This window comes from Cebidichthys violaceus, unplaced genomic scaffold, assembly GCF_023349555.1.
Source record: "Cebidichthys violaceus isolate CVI_PGR_0920_01 unplaced genomic scaffold, fCebVio1.0.p SCAF_20, whole genome shotgun sequence".
Lineage (NCBI taxonomy): Eukaryota > Metazoa > Chordata > Actinopteri > Perciformes > Stichaeidae > Cebidichthys > Cebidichthys violaceus.
In genome coordinates, this window is record NW_027176373.1 from 12571384 (window position 1) to 12598922 (window position 27539).

General features: G+C 43.9%; 1 protein-coding gene across 2 annotated transcripts in view; it reads right to left on the reverse strand.

Moving 5' to 3' along the window:
• abr (ABR activator of RhoGEF and GTPase) overlaps positions 1–27539 on the reverse strand; it is a 126195-nt gene that overhangs the window by 88819 nt on the left and 9837 nt on the right. Inside the window, exon 1 of one of the 2 annotated variants that reach the window (XM_068716425.1) lies at positions 16510–16855. The exons of the other annotated variant lie outside the window; for it this stretch is intronic. Coding sequence (XP_068572526.1) covers positions 16510–16570 — 61 coding nt within the window. The 5' untranslated portion in view covers positions 16571–16855. Of the gene's footprint in view, positions 1–16509; positions 16856–27539 lie in introns of those variants that run through there. 2 annotated transcript variants of the gene reach the window in all.

A 27539-nucleotide genomic window follows, 5' to 3' on the forward strand; every position in this document is an offset into this window, starting at 1 on the left:
TGATTTAGCCATTCCATTACCACTTTTGATGTGTGTTTGGGGTCATTGTCCTGTTGGAACACCCAACTGCGCCCAAGACCCAACCTTCGGGCTGATGATTTCAGGTTATCTTGAAGAATTTGAAGGTAATCCTCCTTCTTCATTATCCCATTTACTCTCTGTAAAGCACCAGTTCCATTGGCAGCAAAACAGCCCCACAGCATAATACTACCACCACCGTGCTTGACGGTCGGCATGGTGTTCTTGGGGTTAAAGGCCTCACCTTTTCTCCTCCAAACATATTGCTGGGCATTGTGGCCAAACAGCTCGATTTTTGTTTCGTCTGACCACAGAACTTTCCTCCAGAAGGTCTTATCTTTGTCCATGTGATCAGCAGCAAACTTCAGTCGAGCCTTAAGGTGCCACTTTTGGAGCAAGGGCTTCCTTCTTGCACGGCAGCCTCTCAGTCCATGGAGATGCAAAACACGCTTGACTGTGGACACTGACACCTGTGTTCCAGCAGCTTCTAATTCTTGGCAGATCTGCTTTTTGGTGGTTCTCGGTTGACTCTTCACCCTCCTGACCAATTTTCTCTCAGCAGCAGGTGATAGCTTGCGTTTTCTTCCTGATCGTGGCAGTGACAAAACAGTGCCATGCACTTTATACTTACAAACAATTGTTTGCACTGTTGCTCTTGGGACCTGCAGCTGCTTTGAAATGGCTCCAAGTGACTTCCTGACTTGTTGAAGTCAATGATTCGCTTTTTCAGATCCATGCTGAGCTCCTTTGACTTTCCCATTGTAGCGTTTGTGGGCGTTTGTATCCAATGAGCCCTATTTAAATGGCCTCAGAGAAGTCACCAGCTGTAGTCACTCATAATCACTCACAAGAAGTTAAGAGGCCATGCTATGAAGCTCATTTCATTGACACAACTTTCTAAGTCACCAAAATTGCTAATTCATGTTGCTGTATGTATATTTTTGACCCAGCAGATTTTGTCACTTTTTCTGTTAACCCATAATAAAGTCATGAAAGAACCAAACTTCATGAATGTTTTTTGTGACAAAGAAGTATCTGTTCCAATCACTCTATCAGGGAAAAATCAGAGTTGTAGAAATAACTGGAAACTCAAGAGAGCCATGACATTATGTTCTTTACAAGTGTATGTAAACTTTTGACCACAACTGTAGGTGACTTGAATATTCTTTGATTAAACTAAACATGTCATTTTAGTGTTATTTGGCTGTATGTCTTGTGTTTGGCAGTTGTTTAAGTTTAAATAATAGATGGTCTAAACATGTATCCATAAATTCACTCTTTCGGGATCCTCCGATGATGGAAATCACAGAGGCCATGTCCAGACTCACCATAAGTGGACAGATGAACCAATCATCCAGGTCCTCCCCTGAACCCATGGCCATTGATGGTAGGCCTCTGTCTAAGACGGAGGTAAAAAAGAAGGTGGATCAGTGGTGGAGGAGTGTTGATATTGGCCACTCCAGGGCCATTGAAGGAGGAGCCATCCAGCAGCCGCTGAGGATTCCACCTGAGGCCCAAAACCAGATTGTAAGGACAGCCAGATCCCTACAAGAAGGTGGATCACGGTGTGAGGAGCGTTGGCTCTGGTTGCATCAAAGCCATTGCAGGGGAATCAGTGAGAGTCATGCAGACTTCAACACAGAATATTCCACCAGGCCAAACAAAAACGTGCCTGTAAAAGGACATTCGAGGATGTAAATCCAGCCAGTATTAGAAGGTAAGTGTTGCATCTCTTCCCTGTATTGATGATTTACTGTGATAATCTGGAGAGTCAAAAAACTTTCTGTGTTATGCAAAAAGCCGGACAGCCCCGGCCCTGACAAAAAGAGGGGACGAATGACAAAGAAGCAAATCAAGAAGCAAGAAAAAGAAGAAACAGGAGAGGCAAGCCTGTATGGGGTTCAGAGAAACACAGGTAGGTTCTCTAATGCGGTGATTCTCAACTGGTGGGTCGCGACCCAAAAGTGGGTCGCGGACCCGTTTTCAGTGGGTCGCGGGCCTTTGCCTGAAAAAAATCCTGTGCTTTTATTTTGAAGAGGATTTTTTTTATGCAGCGGAGTTATTCACACTCCTTAACAGTTTTTGGCGTTAATGCCTTGTAATGTTAATACACACCCGCTATTTCACAGTATAGAAGAACACCCACACAGTTTGTTTTCATGCTAATTGAGTGAAACGCAAGAATGACACCGACTGCATGAGTATGGATTGAGAAATTCGGGTCGCGGCTTGTCATTAAGGGGTGATGGTGGGTCCCGCAGCCAGACCAATTGACAACCACTGCTCTAATGGCAACACACAAATAAGGACTAATTTTCTTTCTTTCCAGAGATTACATTTTGAATTTAGATTTTACTGGAGTATTTTCCCAATTCACCGCTGCAGAATTAGGAGCACCGCTGCTAAAATTTCTCATGGCCATTAACATCCTATGATCTCCTGTTTAACCGAGAGCGGGACTTTAGCCTCTCACTCAAACATTCAGTTCACAAATATCGGTGTTGCTGTTTCGCCCTCATTGTTCTCCCATAAGATTGTTGGAAGTGATGTTATGTAACTCCGGTGCAGATTTCAATAAGTAACTGATAATTATTTGGAAATGTATCTGATACATATTTGAGTAAAAAAGCCCCCCCCCCCCTCAAAGCAGTCAACCTATTAAAACCATTTATAATCTGTGCAGATACCCAGAATGCCCTGATCACCAAGTCAAAAAGACCAAGAGAGGTAGAGGACTAAGCTCTGAGCGTGCACAAGATGCTGACAGTCACAGCTACGTTTTATAATAGCAACACACAAAACTCATTTGCTTTTGCAGTTTGTCACAAAACATCTTCAGATTTTGTCTAGAATAAACTATTAAGTGTAATTATCTGGACAAGTCAATGATCAGTCTTTAAATAAACTTTTAAGTGTTAAATTTGAGAGCGAGATTTGGCGTGGTGGTAAAATGTTCAATTTGTTTAACGCCCCCCAAAGCAATTAATACTTTTTTAAAATATGTGGAATAAAATCTACTTTTACATGTCTTTCTTTGGCAAAAGGGGAACAACTGGTTCTTAGTAACTAAATAAGAACAGCACCGCAGCTCACTGTCGCTCCAGACCTTCTCACTAGAGGGAGCAAAGTGGACGGAGAATCCAGAACAATCATCACCGTCAATGATGATCGAAATATCGCTGGTTCCTCTCCATTTATGAACTGTCTGTCTGCTTTTTATGTATTGTTATTATTGTATGATATTGTAACATATCATAATATATCATAATTAAGTGCATCGTGTGCTACTATATTATATTACATTATGTCATATTATATAATACATTGTATTATGTTGTAAATAAATAGCATATGTTGAACTTAAGTGTCTTCCTATCTCACTATTCATTTGCGTTTAAAAACACTTCTCCTTTATTTAAAGATACAGAACATGAATTACACTACAATCAAACCCACTCACAGCAGTAACAGGTGCTCCTATTGGCCTGAGCATAAAGTGCCTCTCAGCCCTCCCTCCATAATATTAACTTCACTGCTTCAATAATGAGTCTGAAAATTCAGAAAGAATCATTTTGGTATAAAAATATATCAAAGTGAAAGATGCAATAGTGAACCTACGAGAAGGGTGTGTGTTACTGTGGATAAATGTTACAGGCCACATTTTCTTCACATATATCGCTGATTTTCAATACAACTGCATATTTTGCTGCATCTTAATGATTATCCATGATAATACAGCATCGGATATCAAAAGGGCCTGGGAATTAATAAGACATCACCCAAAACTGTTTTATGCAGTGCTCGAAGTGGGCCGGTACTCACCAATATGCAGTACCGACACTTCTACATTTTGCTCATTGGCGTACCATGACTTTTTCCTGAGCACCGTCACTTCTCACAAGCTGCCGGTACTCTTTTCTGCCATTTCCATATCAGGAAAGACCATCTCCATAATCAGGTTCTCTAAGCGACTCATAACAGCTATTCATAACATCAGCGCTATAAAAAACAATGTTGAGAGCATCTGGACGAGCAGACCCATGGCAGGGCACAATGTTGGTGTGCTTTATGTAAAATAACTAGTGTACAGTCGGTCCTAAAAATATTAAAAAAAATCTGCTCTTTTGATCTACAGAATTTATTTTTACAAGGCAAACATTTCCAGTAGAATTAAATGTTCAGTAGAAGGTTGGGCTATGTCTAAATGTTAAGATGATTATTCAACTACAGAAAGTTTGCCTTAAAGGGTGTTATCTATAATGATAATTATTATTAATGTGAAATTGCATAATTTTAAGTTAAAACCTTGAAATTGTCTTGACGGAGGTTCTATTTTATTCACTGTGAAAATTCAGAATGTGTCTCTTTATCCTGCTGCATAATATTGTTCAAACATCCTGACTGGGACACTGCATGAATATCTCACACACCTCAGCTCTGCATGCATACCTGCCGGATTCCAGCCTATAGGCATCCTATAATATATTATAAAGCGGTTATGTAAGCTACAAATGACACAGGAAAGCACTAAGTATTAACATTATGTGTGACAAACATCACCTCATCATCTAATGTTTCATTCAGGATATCATTGGGACACACATGACTACAGTCACATGTGAGTGAGCACACACACACACACACACACACACACACACACACACACACACACACACACACACACACACACACACACACACACACACACACACACACACACACACCAGGTGTTCAGAGGGAAGTCTTGCTGCACAGTGACACATTTGAATCTAGCCTGCTGTTTGAGCCTTAAATTTTGTCTGACAGGGATGCCATTAGTGTGGCATTGGAGAGGTTTTGTTAATGGACGCGTGCCGCGTAGTCTTATACAAGGAGTAGTCGAGGAGTTGAATTCGACAAGGGGTTTCTCGAAACCACTTAGGTTCACTGGTACATTGGGACCACCTCTGTATTTTAATATAATATCAGCTTTTTAAGTCAGTTTGCATGGCTCTCTCTGCACCGCCACAGAGTGAGGGTTTGTTTGAGATTAGTGGGAGGTGAAGCTGTTGTAAAATCTCAGTGTGCTACATCTTAGTTCGGAGCAAGAAACATAACCTTAAGTTCCCAAAGCAGCTAAACAAACCACGAAAAAAGTACTTTAACTGCGATTAATGGAGGACCTGCTTCACTTGAGCCAACCAGGCTACGTGATCAAACTGATGATCAACAGCGCACGGTACATGCAGCGTATACTAATGATGTCAGCCATGCTGCATACAAGCTGAGAGCTTTTAATGCCTGATGCTCTAAAAATAACTACTGCCTACCAACTATAGCCAGGTAGGGAGAGCAATACGTACAGGTTAGTGCGTCTACTCGCTGTGGTACAGAGAGGTGTAAACGTCACCTTCATCACACGTTGATCGCCAACAGAACATCGAGGGAAATGTATCCGTGACTGAATTCTATTGAATTAAATCAGATCACTTTTGTGAACAAGTGTAATCCAATTGTACCTCTTACGAATACTAACTTACCGCCAATGATTCATCGTTGAAATAATGAAATATACCCTCTTTATTGAGTTTACTCTCACTCTATTGTATCGATATAATCCACAGATTATATGACTACCTGAGATAAAGAGAGAACGGCGGCCTTTCTAGTGATTCAGACCGAAAATGACAGTTAACAAATAAGACATGCTGTCACGACTTTACCCACCTCATGTTACAGCGATGCTAAATGCAGCGAACTACGCCGATGCCAAGAGCGTTGAGGGTCTGTGAGTCATCCAGTTAAGCCGGGGTCTTTGCCCCCCCCCCCCCCCGCCCGCCCTTTTCCCTCATCCAGTCTGATCAAGACGATAACATGTAGGCTCCTCAGATATAGAGCTAACCACTGTGCTCAGGAAACAAGCAGAGCTCACTTTGAAAAGGTCAATAAGCTCCAACACAGTAGTCACTGGAGAGAGAGAAAAAAAGAGGAAAGGAAGCACAGACAGAGAGGGAGGGGGAGGAAGAGCCTTGTGCTTTAATGGGAGAGGACAGGAAAGTTGCCAATCCACGATCAAAAACCTTAACAGCATGGAACACAGGCAGACGGATGAGGCATTAAATATTTTACGCTGCGTATGCATGAAGGCGTGCGCCCGTTATCCGCTCTACAACCTGTGAGCTTACATCCACGGCACAGGAGTCGGATGAAGCGGCGCCATTGTCCCTTTATGCCTCAAGTGAATGACGGCTCTACTGCAGCTGCATATCTTCATGTGCCATATGCCTGTAGGCAGAGAGAGATAACGGGGACCCCTCCACTTACCCCCCCACCCCCTGAACCAAACCAACCAACGTTGTTGCCATGGCAGCCAGCCACTATACATTGTAATTAGCTGGCCTGAAATCCCCAAGGCTCGGACCGGTTGGATACAACCCACCGCTTCCATAGATTAAAAGGCAACCCCTGTCGAGCACGGGGGCCCGGAGCCGAGTCTGTCTGCACGTACACAGACACAAGAGGTCACAATGAAGTGCACACGCACAATAAAGACACAAAACCCGAATAATCATGCACCAACAATTTTTATATCCCCCGTTGCACCAGCCCAGGAATGAGGAAATCCATCCTTCTTGAGTGCTCTTCGCTGCCCACGTTCAGCAGATGCACCGTGTGGGCATCTGCACCTCGGCGCTGCAGCAGGACCCTCTGCGTTGGTTCGTGACCACGTGCTGATGGAAAGCGTATCGAGACCGCGCGGTGAAACAAAAAAACGAGCGACAGCGAGGGAAGCTACGGAGACGCGGGCTGTCGGTGAGCCCTTGGGGCGGCCCAGCCGGTGATTCTATTTATTACGTTCCCCAATTAGGAGGATATGATGCAGATCAGAGGCAATGGGTTTGATGCACTCTAGGTGTGTCAGACAGAAGAGCGGAGCGACCCGTGTTTGGCATCACAATAACGCCCATTGAGGAGCGACTCGTGACAGCCTCTCCTACGGGGGTCAAAGTCAGGACAGGAAATCAACGGAAAAGTTGGCGACGAAGAAGAAATTCATCTGGAAATGGAAAATAAGGATAGAAAACTGGCAATGTGTGGGTGTGCACTCCAAGTGAGAATACATTAACTTTCTGGTGAAGCTCACTTCTAACAAGGACATTTTTATGATTAATTTAAGCAGACTGCGGGGGCACCTTTCAGAGAGATTTGTTGGCTCATCGAGAACACAAGCCCCAAACAGCTGCAGAATTACGTCATTGTGATCACTTGATGTTAAAGTACAAATCCGATGACAGTCTGCCACATAGGCGTGTGCATTCTACAAGCAGAGGCCGCTGGTGTAACCAGAACACTCTAGCTGTGTCAAATAAAACCCATCCGAGTAAAATAAATTGGAAAAACTGCACACTTTTAAAACATTTGGCTGTCAATGAGAGTAGATCGGAAGTTCGAGATAAAGAAAACGTGGACTATTCAGAAAAAAAAGAGCTGAAAACAATAAAACAATGCCGTGTTGCCGCAGCTCCTCTGTTCTCTGAGCAGTTATGAAGAGAAACACCTGCTGTTCACAGAGCTCTCTGCAGATTCCTCAGACTCTCCCGGCGTCGTGCAGCGATGCTTTGCTCTTCTGCTCTCACACTAACCACCCGTTAGCCACCCGTTACTGCCGCGCAGAGAAAAACTACAAGGTGTCTCGCGTGTCACCAACCATCTGGCTTTTTCCCCGTTTATACATCGTTGCGAGTGAATGCAAACTAATGCACGGACTTTACCGATAATGAGGCTTCGCGGTGGTTTGTTTTTACTGAATGACACATTGTAAAGAGTGACAGAAGAGAGTAAGAAAGGAACACACACACACACACACACACACACACACACACACACACACACACACACACACACACACACACACACACACACACACACACACACACACACACACACACGTGAGAGACCTTGTGGCCCCCCCCCCCCCCCCCCCCGTCTCACCTGGCCCGGGGACCAGAACAATCCTGCTCTGGCAAATGAGTCCGGCACGCCTCACGGATTCATTGGTCATATTTCCAGCAACTTCCGATCTGACGGGCCAATCACAACCGTTCGTCTTAGGACGTGGTCACACTCGTCTTCTCAATGAGACTTATGTGATCAGACGCTTCGGGCTGTGTCCGCTCACGCGTGTCCACGTTTGACACCTCAATGTGACATGCTTGATCCGATAAAGACCGGATATATTTTGCGGTCAAAGAGTGCGGCTGTAAAACGTTGAATACACACATTTCATTTCCTACGAGTTATTGCCGCTTACTCTTCCTCTCTGCAGCACAAGTAGACTTGTTTTATTAAAGAAAGGACGCTAACAAAGCTCAGCCCCACCTATTCTTTTTGCTATTTAGCAAAAATGCAGGAAATGAAGGGCCCAGACTAATTTCTATATGCGATTTGGTCTGGGCAGTGTTAAACTAAGTCTCACCACCTTCCCTGAAACATCTCCTAGAAAGATGTACTTCTACATGCATGGGTGTTTCTATTGCTTCTCTCCTTTTCCTCCCCTCTCTCACTAAGGGCCTCTGTAATGTCAAAGGCAAACCAGGCTGAATGTGAACATCCATTGCGCTCCCAGCAGAAAGACGACCTACTGAGACCAGAACGCCAACCCTTACTGTGAGACCATCAATCTTTAATGATTCCCCCACAAACACGGGTGTAAAAATATACACACACAGAAAACGGGGGGGGGGGCGGCCCTACCTGCAGGATGATGGTTTCTTGGTGTGACAGCTTCCAACATGCGACCAAACATTTATGTCAAGATTTGTATCCATGATTTAGGATTCAGCAAGTCCAGTTAAGGAAAACCTGAGGTGATGTATGACCTGTATGCGTTGGTTCACCTGGGTCTGTCTGGGAGAGACTGGCCGTTGCTCGAGTGCATCCATCAACCCTCTCAACTCATAATGGCCTCATCTCCCTTTCCTGCCCCTGCCCCCCCCCCCCCCCCTCTCCTCCCCACTTTTTTTTCCCCCCTCCTCTCCTCTCTTCTCTTCTCTTCCGCTCGACTACCCTGAATGCTTAATTGTGGACCCCCGCCTTCCGGGAGCACGTAAACACACCAGCCGCACCATTGGCCGGGAACAGTGGCGTTAGTCTGTGCCGATTGGCTGAGGGGGAAGGGGGCATGGGTGGCAGGAGAAGAAGAGGGTTGGTGGTTACCACAGCGCTGCAGGATGACTGCTGTCCATAGTAACATGCCACACACACACACACACACACACACACACACACACACACACACACACACACACACACACACACACACACACACACACACACACACACACACACACACACACACACCTCGAGCCCCTGAGGACATGGTAAAAGTCCCCACGGACTCGGAGAACACAAACACACTCAGACACATGACACACCCTCTAACATCAAGCCCAACAAAGGATTTGCAGAGCTTCACCCACGTGAAGGCGGCAAGACATTTGCCATTGAAAGGAGAATCCAGCTGATGCTGCTATTTTTGATATTCTAGCTAGATTACAGCACCCGCGCTCATGTTTACCATGTTTACATAATTCAATTCTATGCAAAACATTGACTGCACGGTGGATTTGGGGTCAAACAGACAATAAAAAAATATATCAACAAAACAGAAAGATAGTCAGCTGTTTACGCGGGCACCTTTCTGGTTGGTGCTCTCCCAGACTGTGGTGTCGGCACTATTTACTGTACTAGTCTGTACTGTGTGTGTGCGCTAAAAAGATGATTTCCTAGAGAATTTCTGTATCCCGTGATATATGAATCGTCTTTTAGCATTTAAAAAAAAGAAACAACACATTGGAGAGTTTTTGTTGATGTAAACGATCAAGCCAATAGGACCGTATAATTTTCAGACAGACGGGTTGTTTTTCTTCAGAAATAAGTGCTTTTATCGAGCATAATTATGCCGAGTACAATATTCTTAAGTCTATTATTGAACAAATATGGAGAGACAAGTAGGGCTGTACCCAAAGTCAATGTTCAAACCTTTTATTGAGGCTTTTGAATTAAACTTTGAACGTTGGTCGTAATATTTTAGGACGTAATCACCCTCAAAAAGAAAAGAAAAAAGTTTTTTCTTATGGTGGTTATGTAAATGTACTTATGGTGCTGCCAGACCGCCCCGTTAATAAAAGTGTGTGCTTCCCTTTGTTTGTGGCAAGCTGGAGCGCAAACAACCGCAGTGAAAAGCGAGTGAACGCCGACAAATATAAGCTGAATATTTTGTTGGATAAAAACATGTTAGGAATTTTGGAAATGATTAAATCTATCTTTTTTTTTAATATACAACTAGTGAGTTATTGAAAAATGTTTTGATCACACAAGTCAGAAGCAATCCTATGTAGCCACTACTGATATCTAATTCTACAAATAGTATCATAGCCTGTTAATAATACTATTGTAGCCTGATTATTAGCTGCAACTGTGCAGAAATACCAGGTTTAAACTCAATGCATAGACATGCAAAAAAGCAGTTGAATGTTGATGCAAAATTTAAATGTCAACGTTACGAACGAAGCTTCAAACTATGCGGTACAGCCCTGGTGGTGAGCTAACATCAGCTCTTAATGTGCAGCTAAAGAGCAGATCTGTCAGCGTTATCAGTGATAATGTTTGTGTTACTGACAACCTATTTACAGTACTAGCGGTTCATTATTATTATTAAACGGCTATTATTCGGCGTGGAATTTAGTTTATAATAAATATTTGCATTTCATATAAAAACTGCAATATTGGTCAGAAAATCGTTCGGCCCCAGTAAAACATGAGGTCGTCGCTCCAGCTGAGCTGCGGTGTGTGAGAGAGCCACAACAACATACTCAGCTGAGCCAAAAGCTTCATCTATTATTCACAAGGTTGTCGCTGAGTGAACCTGGGCGGCCGTGGCACAGAGAGGACGGTGTTAGGACGGTGCCAAAATCTCTCCCTCACTTATTCAGCTTGACGATGAGAAATGAAACATTTCCACGTTTCACTCCAACTGCACAGTTCCTGTAATTGTTTGCAATTGTATGACGTTTCCACAATAAAGGCTAGAATAAAGAATGCTCTTCTCTATTGTGGCCACACTATGTAACAGGTGGGGTTTTTTCCCCACAGTGTACCATCTTCTGAATCCTGACACGTCCCTCAAATATGACCTATGGTACAGTGGTAAATACTATCTTTAATGGGGTGGATTATGCTGATACATGTGGGTTTGTACTGCTGGACGAGAGCATCCGTTAAACTGTTCACTTTGCCGTCAGTACTTCCAGTCTCTCTCTCTGTTGAATACTCAAAAGCACGGAGTGCTTGGTTCTCCCTCAGTGGCAGCACACAACTGTTGGCTGTTTTGGAGGAGCGAACATGAAGCCGATTACATAAGCATGAACCCCAATGGGAGAAAAGATGCTCGAACACAAAGCGGAGAGGCATGGCATGGAAGAGGCAGTAGAGATGACGGTATTACATAACAGGACTGCTGAGGGCTGACTCAGTGTGTGTGTGTGTGTGTGTGTGTGTGTGTGTGTGTGTGTGTGTGTGTGTGTGTGTGTGCGTGCGCGCGTGTGTGTACAGATTTAAATGTCTGTTTCTATAGCTACAGCACAGAGAAGGGAAGGAACGGCTTCATCTATTGATCAGCATAATGGAGGAGCATTTTTACAGCGGGAACACAATGATTCAACACTTGACATACAGCACAGATTAAATTACACATCAATCACTTCATTCCTACACAGCGGCTATTTTACAGCCGTAGTGCCGACAGCAAACTGATTCATAATGGTATGCTTCGGCGTTTAGCAACTGAAGAGACCCAGGGTTTGAATCCAGGTGGTGGCTCGTACGGTTTTCTAAGGTTTCCCATCAAACACAAATTAATTCTTGTCCTTGTGGCTGCACTAGCGGCTCCTACGACAATATCTAAATAACAACGAGGTAACGAGGTGGGTGGTTTTGGTCAGAACAGATTTTGTAGGGTGTGATAAATGAGACACATCCCTCGTGGTATGAAACTCCCCCGACGACACTCTGCTGGGAAGCCGTCCAGAATCGCTCTGCCGTGCCCTTGTTTGCTGAAGCAGGCCACGCAACAGCCAAATAACCACCATTAAACACTTAAAGACAAAACTGGGACTGGATTGAAGTAGCAGCTAGCCAACAGTGAAGTTGGCTCCATCCATCACAGCTGCAGAGGAGAACCACAACAGTTGACAGCCAGGGAAGGAGGCATAATAACATAAAGTGGAGGCATAACCAAAAAACTTTGACTTCTATTGATGCAATTGGGCTGAATACAAATCCCAATTAATATATATATTTTTTTTTTATATGAAAGAGCCTAAAGCCCTGTCACATTAAACAACTTCTAACGCTCGAAAATCTCCACTTCAACAGTAACAGACATCACAAGGTTATAATGGCTGACGAAATATATTTTTCCAATGAGATGATCGAGGGGTATTTGTTTGGAAGCACCTTGATTGACAGGTATCTCACACTTCAGCATGTCGCCATGTCGGTTAGGTCTTGTTCCAAACAGGAAGTGGATTATCTGAGACATACGAGTCATCCACTCTACATTTATGTTTCTCTACAGTTTATGATTAGAGCGCGCTAGTTGGATGGCACTGGGACAGAGAGAAGATTACTTCTCAACAAAAACATGTTGTTCCATATTGGTATCCGCCGCACTGGCATAGGAAAGTAGCACATATTAACTATTTCCATGCTGCTTAATGTCCCATCCTGACCCACACAGTGGTGCTTCGGCTGGGCTGAACTCCAGCACTGCACAGCACACTGACAGGATGTACAGAAAAAGAGGATATATTTTGTCTTTAATGCTCTCTCAGAGCAGCGCTCTTCAAGCCTCCCTCGCTGTGACTCAGATTAGGGAAAATTGTTTTGACATACGTGTACGCGCCTCTGAGCACGTGCCATATTCTGACTCTTACGTAATCTGGCTGTCCTTCAATGTTGCTTTAGCATCACATGGCACCGAGGCGGGCCGGAGAGGAGGGCCGGCCAATTCTCTGAAGGTTACGGCGCCGACTGCCAGAGTCAGAAGTCAGTCTGCCACGGAGGGGGCAACAGCTGTTTAGGGCTCAGAAATGATGAGTTATTGAGAATAAGGGGAACTAAAATGCTCCTGTGGCGATGTAGTGATTTCAACCAGTGCACACTAGGGTAAACCAACATGTGCTGAAACACATGAGGTTCTAAAAGACCAACGCTCCTTCTGTTGTTTTCAAACGCACTGTAATTCAGCCAGCTGATGTGAATATCAACAAGCTTAGTGACGCCAATTTTGGCCCCAACACTATGTTCCTACTAAGAGCTGTGTTTGAAACCCGTGTTCAACACTGACCACTCAGTTATTACTGCCTTTCTTCTTCTGATCCATGTCTCCCCCTTTATTAACAGACAGCCCATTCACCCTGAAAAAGTTCTGTATCAAAGAGCCCCAGGTCAGGTTTAGGGTACAATTTGACAAAACTGTTGGGTGACGGGGCTAATCACATACGGGAGAACAATCTTTTTCATATCTGATATTTTAGAAAAAAGGACCAATACTGGACCAACATGTCAACATGATATTTCTAAATTTGGTACGTTTTCATCAGCGATGGACACCACCAGTGTGATACACGATACAGGGCTCACTGATGACCTGGTTAGAGGCTGCAAACAATGGTCATCATGACAATGGCACCATAGAAATGCTTTGAAAAATCAGATCATGGGTAAAAAAAAATACCTTTTATTTACAGAATATAATAAAACTAATAAATCTCATGTGTATGTGTGAGACTGTCTTGATCAACTACTTTGATCAAGACAAGAGGAAAGACAGAAGATGAGAGGGAAAATAAGACGGTTTTGAGGAAGAAGTATTTGGAACTGTCTCTCTCTCACTCTCACTCACACACACACACACACACACACACACTAATAGCCGCCTGGGAGTCTACCACTTATGCTGCTGACTGGACAAATGGGGCAGAGGATGACTGATGAGAGGTCTGGGCCAGTGAATTTGTTTGTGCACACAGCTCTGCACCTTAACTTACTCACGTGCAGCGTTTATTTTATTTATTTTTTTTTTTTTTGGGGGGGGGGGGGGGGGGTTTGTTTAAACAAAAACATATTTACAGTTTGTACGCACAAGTGTGATTTATGACCTTTGGAAACCATCGTCAACCAACACGGTGCATCGAGAAGATGCGGCGCAAGCTGGAGGAGACGGCCTCACAGCAGAAAGACTTCAGCCTCTTGGGGGAACGAGGCAGCTGTGGCTTTGAGCGTCCACCCCCCCACTTTACTTAGCGAGTGGAGGATGTGTGGTCACCGCTTAACATTGAGCCATTAACACAGCTTCAGTGGCTGGAGAGAGAGAGGATGCAATTACAGCCCCATGTTTGGTAATCCACTAACATTACACTGGACTGCACTGTAGGAAGGGTGCGACTGTTTGTGTGCCGATGTGTGAACGGGTGAATGGGCTGTTTCAGGGTCGGAGTAGTGGTACAGAGGGATTGTACTGCTGTTGAAGTAGCCCTCAAAGAGCTCACAAGAGTGGCAGTGTATTTTTTTATTCCCCCGAGTGGAGGGAGGTGGTCGCGGCCCTTGACGTACCAATTTACTCATCCAATGCACACAGAGTAAAGGAAAAAGGGATGGTGGGAAAGCAAAAGGATGACGAGATGACAGGTGCATAAAAGGACTGTGCCCTTTTCCCTCAGAAGAGCTCATATAAAGCCTGTTGTAATGTTAATAGTCTCCTCTTGTAATGTTAATAGTCTCCTCTTGTACACATCCAGCCTCTCACTGAATTGCAAATGTGTTTGAGTGCTACATAAATAAAGACGATTGGATTTGATTTAGGTTGTGATGCATTCTGTTTCTGCTCACAGCAATGCTGGAACTCAAATAGCAATATTAAAGTAGTACACGGACTAAGTACACAGTCCCTGGTGATAGGAAATCATTACCGCACAGTTACACATGACCTGATCCATTTTTGAAAAGTGGATCAGTGCATGCCCTGAGAATTCAGTGCTGAGATAATCCAGTGTGCTCTACGATGCATTCACAGTTACTGGGAAATAATGGTCTTTGATGAAAAGGCCAAAATAATAAAACGTTGCTACACAATCAGACAGAAAAAAGAACCGTATTGAGCAGGAATACTTCGACATCTTGGGAAATACGCTTCTTTATTTCTTGCCAAGAGTTAGATGATGAGACACAGCTCTCATATCTGTTAGCTAAATATGAAGCAAGGGCCAGCAGGCGATTAGCTTAGCTTAGTTAGCATAAAGACTGGAAGGGGGAAGACTGTCACTGGACCGCTACAACCTGCAACACAGGGTCACGTGACCAACGAAGGTTGTCGAGCTAGCACCGCCTCTAGTCAGCTAATCTGCAAGCTGAACACTGTTGGCTATGCAAGCTATTACAGCACTGACTGTGTGTTTGATTGTTATTATTACCCCCCCCCACTACACTTTTGACAGTGTGCTTGTTTGTTGGGTTGCTTTCTTTCCGTTTCTGTATCACAACAACTCCAAACACCACCAGCACAGGCCCCCTCTTCCACTCCTATTCACTCCCTCTCTGCAGATTAAGGCATGATAACAATGGTGACACAGCAGACGTTTAATCCCAAAAGGCTGTGTCAAGTGCCCGAAACTACCAAACACAAACACGCAGCATCTCGACGGCACAAACAGAGAATCACAGCTGCACGTGATGGGTGGTGTGAAAAAAGTGGTATACACGCTCTGAATTAAAACAAGAAAAAACATTGTTTACATGTAAATCATCCTCCTTAAAATATTCCTTTTATGGAAAAAGTTGCACTATTATATACACAGTAAAAAAAACTAAAGTCTGGCTAAGAGGGAAAGCAAAGGAGATTTTTCCAAACTCATTGTTTTGAACCTTATTTCGTAACATCACTGCTAACACCTGACCTGGAAACAGCGCCAAAGTGAGCCAGCGTACAGTACGACATGTCAGACCGTGTCTACAGCAGAGCATGAGGACCACAATAAAGAGCGGATTAAAAATTCAACATCAGGCAGCACCGTGTCCTCGATAGGATGGAACATAAAGTTCTACCTCCTGGTAGTAAGCATGACTCACACTCTCCCTCGCCAGGGTTTCTCCAGGCTTTCCCCTGCTTCTGTGCCAGCAACAAGCCCCCACAACAACAGTTGAATGAAGGGGGGGTGGGTTGACCGTCTTGTTATGGACAGTCACAGTGATGCACGCTAATTGGACGTCCTGAAAAAATGCAAAGTGTTTTCTTTCCCTGTGCATGCCGCTCTGTTTGTAATGGGAACAGGCAGCCCGTGAGATGGAGAAGGAGGAGGGGTGCTGGGTAAAATGGCTAGAGGTAACGACGAGCGCAAAGATAAACGGGAAGCGATGTGTGTAGAGGAGCGGATGGATGGATGGGATACGTACTGCTGTAGAGGGTGTCGATCCAGGAGAGCCGGGGCAGGCCACGAGCACTGAGGGGCTCCATCCTACTTGTCTCTCCCTGTCTCAGTCACTCGGCTCCCTTTTCTTATTTCTTCCGTCCTTTTTTTTCGATCACTGCCTTTTTTACGTTTTTTGGCCTCTTCTCTCGTCCTTATCCTCGAAAAACAGCCTTCATCTCGCAGGGAGAAGCACAAAGAATCCTTTGGCATGAATGTCAGTAAGACACCTCCGGGGTCCGGCAGGCAGGCGAGCGAGCCGAAGCGGGAGTGTGTGGGTGAGTGGTGTGTATGAGAGAGAGATTAAACAACAGGCTGGAGACGACCGCCGTGGACCGTTGCTAGGGGAAGGGAGAAGCACTCCCTCTCTCTCTGTTTCTCTGTTTCTCTCTCTCTCTCTCTCTCTCTCTCTCTCTCTCTCTCTCTCTCTCTCTCTCTCTCTCTCTCTCTCTCTCTCTCTCTCTCCTGCACGAATGGCTCTTCAGCCTCTCTCTCCCTCTCTCCCTCCTCGCAGTAACTCTGAAGCGATGAATGATGACTGTGGACCAATGAGACTTGTGTCAAATGTGAATTCTCTTTTTCTCGGATCCTCTCTCTTTAAGTTAATTGATGCCAAATCCAAAGTTACTCTCACTGTCTCCTTCTCTTTTAAGTGACCAGCGCATTGTTTGCTTCCAGTAGTGTGCAAACCAAATTGCTTTAACTGTAAGGTACCTTTAGAAAATAAAAATAAAAAAAACTGTCAAGCTTCAATTCTCCATCTTTGTGTCGAACCACCACCTTTCCGCTCTGTTGCCTTTTGTTTATTTACCCAGGTCAGAGCGTCACTGACAATAACATCATGTTTTCAAGTCTTTTTCAAGAGACCTAGAAGAAAGCATAAAAATGCTGTGGCAATAAATACATGACAAAGGACAAATCATCAAAATTAAGAGAAAGCAATAAATTAGAAGCAAAAGCAGTGACCATTAGCAGGAGTTTCTTTCATTTCTTCAAGTGCAGCGTACTTCAAGTACCAGTTCTGTTCTAATGCGGGAAATCCAACATCTGTAAAGCATCATGTTTATTTTGATTTCTAAAACTCTATATGAAAATAGGTGAGGAGGAACTAGTCCATGGAGAGATTTGGTTACCTAATCCATAGGATGGGTTTATGTGGGAAATGGCACAACATGATCAGCTCCAGATAGATCACCACCGCTGGACTGCCACACACAACAACGAGCTGCTGTGTGTGTGAAAACAGAGCGAGTCGGTCAGCTGGAAAGCAACCCGTTCAGATGTCATTGTGTTTTTCATCTGCCCCCCCCCACACACACACCTACACAGACTCACATGAGAGAGGCACACAAACATGAATGTGTGTGTGTGTGTGTGTGTGTGTGTGTGTGTGTGTGTGTGTGTGTGTGTGTGTGTGTGTGTGTGTGTGTGGCGACTGTTGAAGCTGACACAATAAAGAATATACTGGTAAAAAGACAACAATGGAGCTATTTTTTTTTTTCTTCTAAAATAAAATATTTTGTGATAATACAGAGGTACAGAAATAAAGTTACAGTACAACCGTCATCTGATAAATAAAGCAAACCAATCGACATCCTCATTACAAAATTACGAATTTCATAGGTAGAAGTCAGATTTTAATGGGAGCATTAGCTGGCGTAGCACATTAGCTCTCCTGTTGCTGACAGCATCGCCACGCAGCGTCCCATTGCTTTCCATCTGAAACATCGTGCTACGTTTGTGAACGCGTGTGCTCCAGAGAAGAGAAATTAGAGACGAGCATCGTGCCAGCGGCAACAAAGCCCGATATGAAGACCACCCCCTCACCCCCCCCCCCCGTCATCCTACTCTAACCAGCATGGGGGAGGAAAGACGAGAGGGTTGAGAGGCAGAAAAACTTCAATTAGGCCACAAAGGCTGACAGGAGGCACCACCCCCCCTCTCCTCTCCTGTACCCTCAGCAGGCAGAGCACCAGGCCCCGAGCACCGCTCTTTGTCTGGCTGCACATCTCGTATGTGCCAGCTGGAGGAAACGCTCATACATTCGACCACAGGGCGCGCGCGCGCACGCGCACACACACACACACACACACACACACACACACACACACACACACACACACACACACACACACACACACACACACACACACACACACACACACACCAGAGCTCAAATGGCCAGAGGTTATATATGTGTGTGTGCTGGTGTGTCAAGGCATTTAATGTAAGCCTGCATGTGTTAATGTATGTCAGGGTTATTATAAAATTAATATAAATGTATCATTATGAAGGAGGAAGATTACACTGGCATGCACACCCTCAAGGTTTTTAGAGCACGTGCGCACACACACACACACACACACACACACACACACACACACACAGGTTCATGTAAAGGGAAAGCCGAGCAGGCAGAGATGAACACAGGGTCGGTGAGTGGCACTTCATCAAAAATAGATTCACCTACTGTACAGCCTCACACATCCTTTGTCTTCAATCTGGGACAAAAACACACACACACACACACACACACACACACACACACACACACACACAAGTTCATTCAAGGGGGCAGAGCCAAACAAAGAAAAGACCACACGTATCATGCTAAAACACACACACACACACACACACACACACACACACACACACACACACACTATACATGCAAACAAACCAAGCTACATGTTAGTCTTCCTGGAACATCACAAACTTACATTTTTCCTCTTTGTAGGACAACAACAAAGCTTAGCAACGGTTCGTTCTCCATAAAGGTCAAAATTCAGCGACAGTCCTCCACTCTATATGTGTGTGTTGGCATAAAGGCCGAGCAGGTGAATTGAATGCATGGATAAGAGTCTAGACTTCAGGCTATCCTCATTTTAAATGTCTCCATAGTGAAATTGGTTTTAGCAGGAATAAGAAGGTGCACGGTGTCGGACCACTGGTCTAAACTCAACTCATATAGATGTTGGCAAAGAACACTGTGAGCAGGTGTACCACAAACAGAAATCCATAACACGACATCATTTCTCATTACGGCAAGAAATATGGATTGCAACAAAAATAAAAAGCCTAAAATCCATACCTCCCTTTGATCATGCCTGTAATCCCACTGTGAGCGACTCACTGTGCTGCATGGCGCTCAGAGGCATATTTAGGTCAAACGGGAGTTAGAGGTCTTCTGCACCACGTACTCCCGCAGGAAATCTGATCATCCACTCCACAACTGTTCAACAAGCCACCTCTATAAGCCTCATTCTATGCACCGAAAATAAAAAGCTTCTACTGGAGGAGGATAAAAAAACATCATGGACTCAGTGCGTGTGTATACAGAATGAAACAATCTACACACAATATGTAACAGAATGGTAATCAGATATGGATGGAAATGGTTTTATTGGAACCATGTATTTCATAAGCTCAATAATAAATGTTTCATATAGGAAATTTCATCTGACACCCACACTGATTGAACATTGCTAATAAAAAGGGACTGGTTTGGGGAATTACATGCTCTTGGTTAACACCACCATTATTGTAGTCCTACTTGGTATCACTGCTCACGTTGTTTCAGTATGATGACCAGAAGAACTGTTGTTTGGAAAAGTAAATCGGAAAGTGTCCATGAACGGGCAGCAGGTCATTCCATTACTGTGTTCTATCAATCAATGTTGCACGCTCTTAACAGGTAAAGATTTCCTGTATATAGTCGGTCATTGTGCCAGTGTGTGTGTGTGTGTGTGTGTGTGTGTGTGTGTGTGTGTGTGTGTGTGTGTGTGTCTATAATTAGGAAACGTAGCAGCCCACCAGCCAATCAGAGTGCCACCCACCACTCTCCTAACCCTCCATCCTCTGTGTTCTACCCAGATACCCCTGCCCCACCCAAATTACATTTTTACCCCAAACCCCCCAGGCCTTGTGTTAGTGTTGATGGCACTAATTTACCAGTCACCACCCGACTCTCACATGTGTGTATGTGTGCCACTCAGCCCCCAAAGCCCCCCCCCCATCCCCTCCTCTTCTGCTTGGCACTGCAAACTAACTGGTAGATGAGAATAAAGTTAATTGGAAATGTTAAAAACCTGATCTGCCCCTTTTTTACAACCTGCTCCTGCACAACTCCCCCGCCCACCCACATCAAAATGTTTTCCAGCACTACTGGTTGGTTTGTTTGTTTGTTTGTTTGTGTGTGTGGTGTAGAGTAAGAGAGTGGGGCTGCACATACAGCCTATGTTTCCATATAAGTGGCTTCAAAAAAGCCTAATGAAGCACTGGAGCATAATAGAATTCACATAAGTACGAATAATTATGGATAAAATGTATCTTGCTAAAGAGAGAGGCTGGAATTAAGTCATCAGCTGACAAATTCATATTTACTATTATGAATGCAAAACAAGTATGAAATTGTTTCTTTCTAAATAATTATTTATGTGAATGTTGAAATAGTGTTGAGTCCAAAATGTACCTCGAGAAAATCAACAACACAATGAGTCTACGTTCACCTTAACGTCGCCTCACCTTGTGTGAGGAACTCTCTAAAGTGTGGACACGCTCCTTGGAGATGGATGAAGGTATTCTCTAGTTATATGGGTTTTTTTTTTAGACACGTCCCTTTGTTTTTGGTTTTTTTTTTTGGGGGGGGGGGGGGGTGTCAGCACGGATGAGCACTGCCTATGCATTATTAAAAAGCCCAGAGTGCACTAGTGATTAACGTCTGTTTGTTAAATGGGAACGCCTGAAATCATCTGGGGCGTTTTTATTTTTCATTCTATTTTATTTTGAAGTTAAAAAAAAGTTGTTTTTATTTATTTTTTTGTCTCAAATGCACAAATAAGTAATTTGTCCGTCTGTGTTTGTCATAGTCACTGTATTCTCATCAATTCCAGTCATTCATCCAACAATTACTTCAGTGATACCACCATTCCTTCTTCATCTACTCCAATGTGTGTGTGTGTGTGTGTGTGTGTGTGTGTGTGTGTGTGTGTGTGTGTGTGTGTGTGTGTGTGTGTGTGTTATTAGAATAACAATATTTGTATATGACTTTAATTGTTAACGCTTCATGACAACGGACCTCTCTTCGCTAAGCATTTCTATCTGATTGACAAATCTACAGCCAACGGAAGAAAACCATGAACGTGTCTGTGTCTGTGTGTGTGTGTGTGTGTGTGTGTGTGTGTGTGTGTGTGTGTGTGTGTGTGTGTGTGTGTGTGTGTGTGTGTGTGCGTGTGACGCATCACAGTATGTGTTCTGGCAGGCGAGATCCCCTCACCTCATTTGCCCTGAACCCCCCCCCCCCCCACACACACACACACACACACACACACACACGCACACGCACACACAAACTAACTCCTTCACCATCCAATTATGTGGAACGGACCTGTCTGGCGGACCACTGTGACATATCTGTGTGTCTGCTGCTTCTACATTAAACCAGACTCGGATTTATGAGACGATAGAGCCTCCTTAGATATAATCCTGCACCCGTTTGTGTCAAAGAGAAAGACTGAAGAAGGGACAAAGAGATTGTGTGTGTGTGAGAATATATATATATATTAAAGCTGCAAGCAGCATTGCTCGGGCCCTCGCAACTACGCGCACGTCGAGGATACCGGCAGGACTCTGGTTGACGCGGTCATGCATTTCTGTGACCATCATACACTGCGTGCACGAGTTAGATGATTTTTCCTGCATCGACAAGCAACGTAGCAAGATCATGTTGCCAGGTCTTAAGCCTCAAATGTTTTTAAGTGTACCCCCAATACAATCATAGATGTAAGCCTGTTAAGATCATTAAGAAAATGAATGTGCGTGAATGCGCTTCAATGTTTGAAACATAACAAATTGTAAGTTTACTGGGATGGGGTTCAACTCCCTGCAGTGTCCTGCTGATTGTATTTGGACTTACATGAAAGTTAACAGAACAGCAGTGTCATTTGCTTTTACTTGAACACTTCAATTTAACACTGTTTTCATTTTAAGCTCTTCTGTAACTTTAGATTGTAGTGTGAAGCATTCATTGCAACATTTATTCTGATTCTCGAGTAGAAGCTCTGGACTGATCATTTATACTAATGCCCACTGACATGGTTTGAGAACCACTGTTGTCTAACTTTTGCTCTCCAAGCATCTTAGTTTGCACATATTTAGATCAGAGAAGTCTTTTTCTCATGGTGTGTCCACAAACCCTTTTATTAAGTTCAGTGTTCGGGCCGCTGTAATTATAGAATCCTGCTTACGTCCGTGGTTGCCAGTAGGTGGCGCTATGACTATGAGTTAATATTGGCATGCAGATGTCCTAAAATCATGACAGTAATCAAGCATGTCAACTTTGGGACAGTTTTGACAAAGTACAGTTGAGTTACAACAGCTTGATGGATGATGGCGAACCATGTAAAATGGCCACTACACCAAGTCCATGTTTGATGAATTCTAAACTTTTAATCACAAAGGTCTTTAGATTGTTCTGACCAAATTCTAAGCTGATCTGATTAATTACCTAGGACTAGTTCGTAGTACAGCACCTGGAAATGGGAAAAATACACGAGAAATTCATACAAAATTAGAAATGGCTGACTTCCGGTTGGGTTTAGAGCATGGACCCCTAAGACTTTTTTTTAAATCCACATGTGATACATCTGCTTACCAAATGTTATACATCTAGGTGAAACGTACTGCGAGGGCTGCATCGTCGAAATATTGTAGGGGGCGCTATCGAGCCGAGTTGCCACTCTGAAGCATTAAAATCACATCAGATAACTACATTCAGGATTTTAAATGTGTGTGACAAGTTTGATTTTGTTTTGAGTATTTTTAGCCCCTCAAAAACACCTTTGTTTTTCGTGGCGAGGAATGCGTCGCCACGGCAACGGCATTTCACAAAACAACAAGCTTTGAGTAACTTTTAATCACAAAGGTCTTTAGATTGTTCTGACCAAATTCTAAGTTGATCTAATTAATTCCCTGGGAGGAGTTCATTAAAGTAGAGCGCCTGGAAATTGCAAAAACGACACTAGAAATTCAGACTAAATTCAAAATGGCTGACTTCCAGTTGGGTTTAGGGCATGGCCCCAAGAGACTTTTATTTAAGTCCACATGTGATACATGTGCCTACCAAATTTTGTTAATCTATGTGAAACGTACTGCGAGGGCTGCTTCGGCGAAATTTTGTAGGGGGCGCTATTGAGCCGATTTAACACTGATTGAATAAAATCATATTATATAACTACATTTTGGCCTTGTGATCTGTGTGTCAAGTTTGCTTGTGTTTCGAGCTTTTTTAACCTCTCCAAATGACCATCGTTTTTCACGGCGAAGACTGCGTTACCACGGCAACGCCGTTCGACGAAACATCAAAAGCTTAGAGAAATGGCATTATGAACTTCTTACATTTGTGTGCATCAAATTTGATGTTGATCTGATTTTCCAACTAAGAGAAACAAGCCAAAGTATAAAGACTTTAACTTACTGTTGCCAGTAGGTGGCGCTATGACTATGATTCAAAATTGGCTTGCAGATGTCTTCAGGCCTGGAGTTTAATCAAACATGTGAAATCTGGTAAAGATCTGATGATGCAGAGTCGAGTTACATCAGTTTATTCGTTCATGGCGAAGGATCGAAGTTCGCCGAGCCGCCACGTCGCCGCCCTTCGACAACTTCTTACAATCTTTACAATGAAGCATTATCAACATCTTAAGGCTTTTCTGACAAAACTTTAGAGGGATCGGAATAATCTGTGAGGAGCAGGATGTCAAAGTACAAAACGTACAACTTCCAGTTGCCACTAGGTGGCGCTATTACTATGATTCTAAATTGTCATATACATGTGTTCAGGGTCAGGATGTTATGACATCTGAGAAATTTGGAGCAGATTAGGCAATGTACAGCCGAGTTACAACAACTTCCTGTTTCATGGCGAATGGTGTTTTTTTGCCGCCACGCCACGGACACATAGTTCGATAACTTTTTGATCTTTGAGTATCGTTTCACTGCCAAGGTCTCAAGAGCATACTGACCAAATCTGAAGGCAATCGGGTTTAATCTCTAGGAGGAGTTCGTTAAAGTACGGCGCCTTGAAACGGTCCAAAAACGTCATAAAATTCAAAATGGCCGACTTCCTGTTTGGTTTAGGATATACCTCCTTTTGACTTTTTTGTACGTCCCATCACGTTCCACATACCTACCAAATTTCATACAGCTAGGTGAAACCCAAAGTTGGGGCTACTCTGTAGGGGGCGCTATCGAGCCAAAATGTCATGCCGCAGCTGGACACCCCAATAATACTGGAATTTTCACCACGATTGAATTTTGTGCCAAATTTCAAAAGATTCCCAGTATCCCAAGCACCTCCTTTTTGCGATGAAACTGGTACGATAATAATAATAATAATAAAAAACATTAGAATAACAATAGGTCCTCCGCTCCGACTACGTCGGTGCTCGGGCCCTAATAAGAAATAAAGAAATAAAGAAAGAAAGAAAGAGAGAAAGAGAGAGAGAGAGAGAGAGAGAGAGAGAATTCATCCCATGCCAGCTGAATTCACTTTGATCTATTGAGGTCAATGTGGAAATCATCTGAATCATGCTGTGATTGGACAGACACCAGATAAGGAGAGCTGGCCCTGTGTGTGTGTGTGTGCGTGTGCACGCACGCACACACGCACACACACACACACACACACACACACACTAAAACATCTCATGTGTTATTTATGATGTTTTCTCATTGTTAGTGTTTGTTTGTTGCACAGACGAGCTTCGCTTTTCCTCCTTCACACACTTGCACAGGGAGCTTTTTAAACTAGTCCAGCGAGGAGATAAGACTACAAAACAACATGTCCGTCTGTGTCTCTATGTTGCTGCATACGTTTGTTTGTGCGTGTGAATGAACACAAAGGCGCCACACGTGTATCCACTCGACAAATGGTCTTCTGATCTGGCCGATTTGGTCAAGTGCCTGCCCATAAGCACAAACACACAACCCATTAATAAGGTGGACAAGGGAGTCCTGCAAAAGGTACTGATGTCTGGATAAAGGCCTGCTGCACTCTAGTGTTTAGTTTCTGTAAACACAAGTTGTAGGAGCTCAAGTAAAGATCCTCAGTATGTGTGATGGAGAGGAATTGATGAGGAGGGACAGCAAGCAAGAATTTTGCTTGTGTTTTACTGGTGACACGCAGAAAACTGTTTAAACTACAAGTTTATTTTCTTCCGTTTCTACATCTGTGTCATCAAAGATTGCGTGTTGGGCCCTGAGGGCTACCGGAGAGCGAGTGACCTACAATTCAGTGCTGTGCCTGAACGCATCCTGTGTGGGGAAGAAAAACTAGAGTGCTGAAGCTGCGGTTGCTCACGTTACACATCCTGTGTAAACACGGCGTAACACCACTCACAGATGAAAGAGAGAAGGAATATGGGGAATAATATCACCCCACTGTACAGAATTACATTATTGGGAGCACTCATTAACACACAATCCCCATCTGAAAAACACTGAAAACACTGCAGAAAGGACACAAACACACCACAGTGAAACTGTCATTGCTGCAGATGTCCACATGAAGGCGCTGTGTCCCTCTCCCCCTGCATCCCACAATCCTCTCCAGTTAGGGTGTGCTCTCAAGAGCTTAGGTGCAATTGTTAGCCTGACAGCATGTGACTGTGACACATACAGTGGTGCAGGAATGAAAAAAAACAACAGCAGCACTGAAGATCTGAGAAGTCAACAGTTTTTTATGAACTTGTTAAAAATCCATTCGAGTGCTAAAATGTGGCACAGGTGAGTGAGCTTCATGATTGGTTGGGCAGCTGCCACGCCTCCCGAGTCAGCTCCACTGTGTCATGAGGACAGGAAGAACGCTTTTATATGACAGGAAGAACGGCACTTTCTCACACCACGTCACCCTCCTCACCGCGAGTGGCAGAGCAAACCCACAGGTGACTGCAGTAAGAGCGCGGAGGCTGTGATCAGAATCCACGATGAGCCATGAAGCCCTCTGTATACGGAGCCAAACCCACATGCAATAAAACGAAGGCGGTGTTTGCAAAAGTTGCAGAATTAGCATGGCCTTAAAGGTAATCCTGAGAGCAAACAGCAGTGTGTTGCATTCTTCTCAGTTCATTTGCAAAGACCAAGCCTACAGCTTGTGGTCCTACGGGGAGCTCGTCAACACTGTGCAAACAGCTTGAACACAATGGACAGAACGTGTGTTTCGCGTCATGTTTTGCACGTTTTGCATGTATTACGTTTTGTCCTTTCTGAGGACCCCAGGAAGATTAGTGGCTGCTAAGGCGTCAGCTAATGGGGATCCAATTAATAAACTAAACTAAACTAAACTAAACACAACTTTCTACTGCAGTGATCTTCCTCCAGGTATAATGCCATGTCTATACTTTTAACCCTAGACCTGCAGGCTCAGTGTAGCTAGTGTTTCTCCCATGGGATCACACACACAATGACACTCGATACCGCATCGGGAGCTCCTGTGACCTGAAACTCTTTCCTTTCTCTGACCCGGACATCAGATAACCGGTGAGATAGCGTTGCCAATCCTGGTTGTCTAAGTGCATAATAAACTATTATGACATTATCCTGTTGCAGCAGGAACTAGAGCACCAAGAGGTTTTGTATTATGCAATTTATTGTAACCCTTTCATTTCACCTATCAGTGTATTTGTTTTCTATTCCAACCTATAGCTAGAAGAGGAAGTGAAAGTGATGAGCGCAGCAAAGGAAGTCCTCAAGACATTAACCAGCGCACACTGGGAGAGAGAACTGAGAGTGCCAGTACAGGTGTTATAAAACCGTCACACTTAGGCCGATGTTTCCTTAATTCTCCTGGGGTGTAGCTGACAGCAAAAATAGCTTTCTTGAGAAGGACACAGAAGCGGAGTGTTCAGAAGAAAAAAGAGAGCCGGGTCATGAGAAATGAAAGCCCAAAGTCTGTGCCAAGTCTCCTTAAAGTTTGGGTAGGTAACATAGGGGAAACCAGTAGGAATAAGTTTGAGTTTT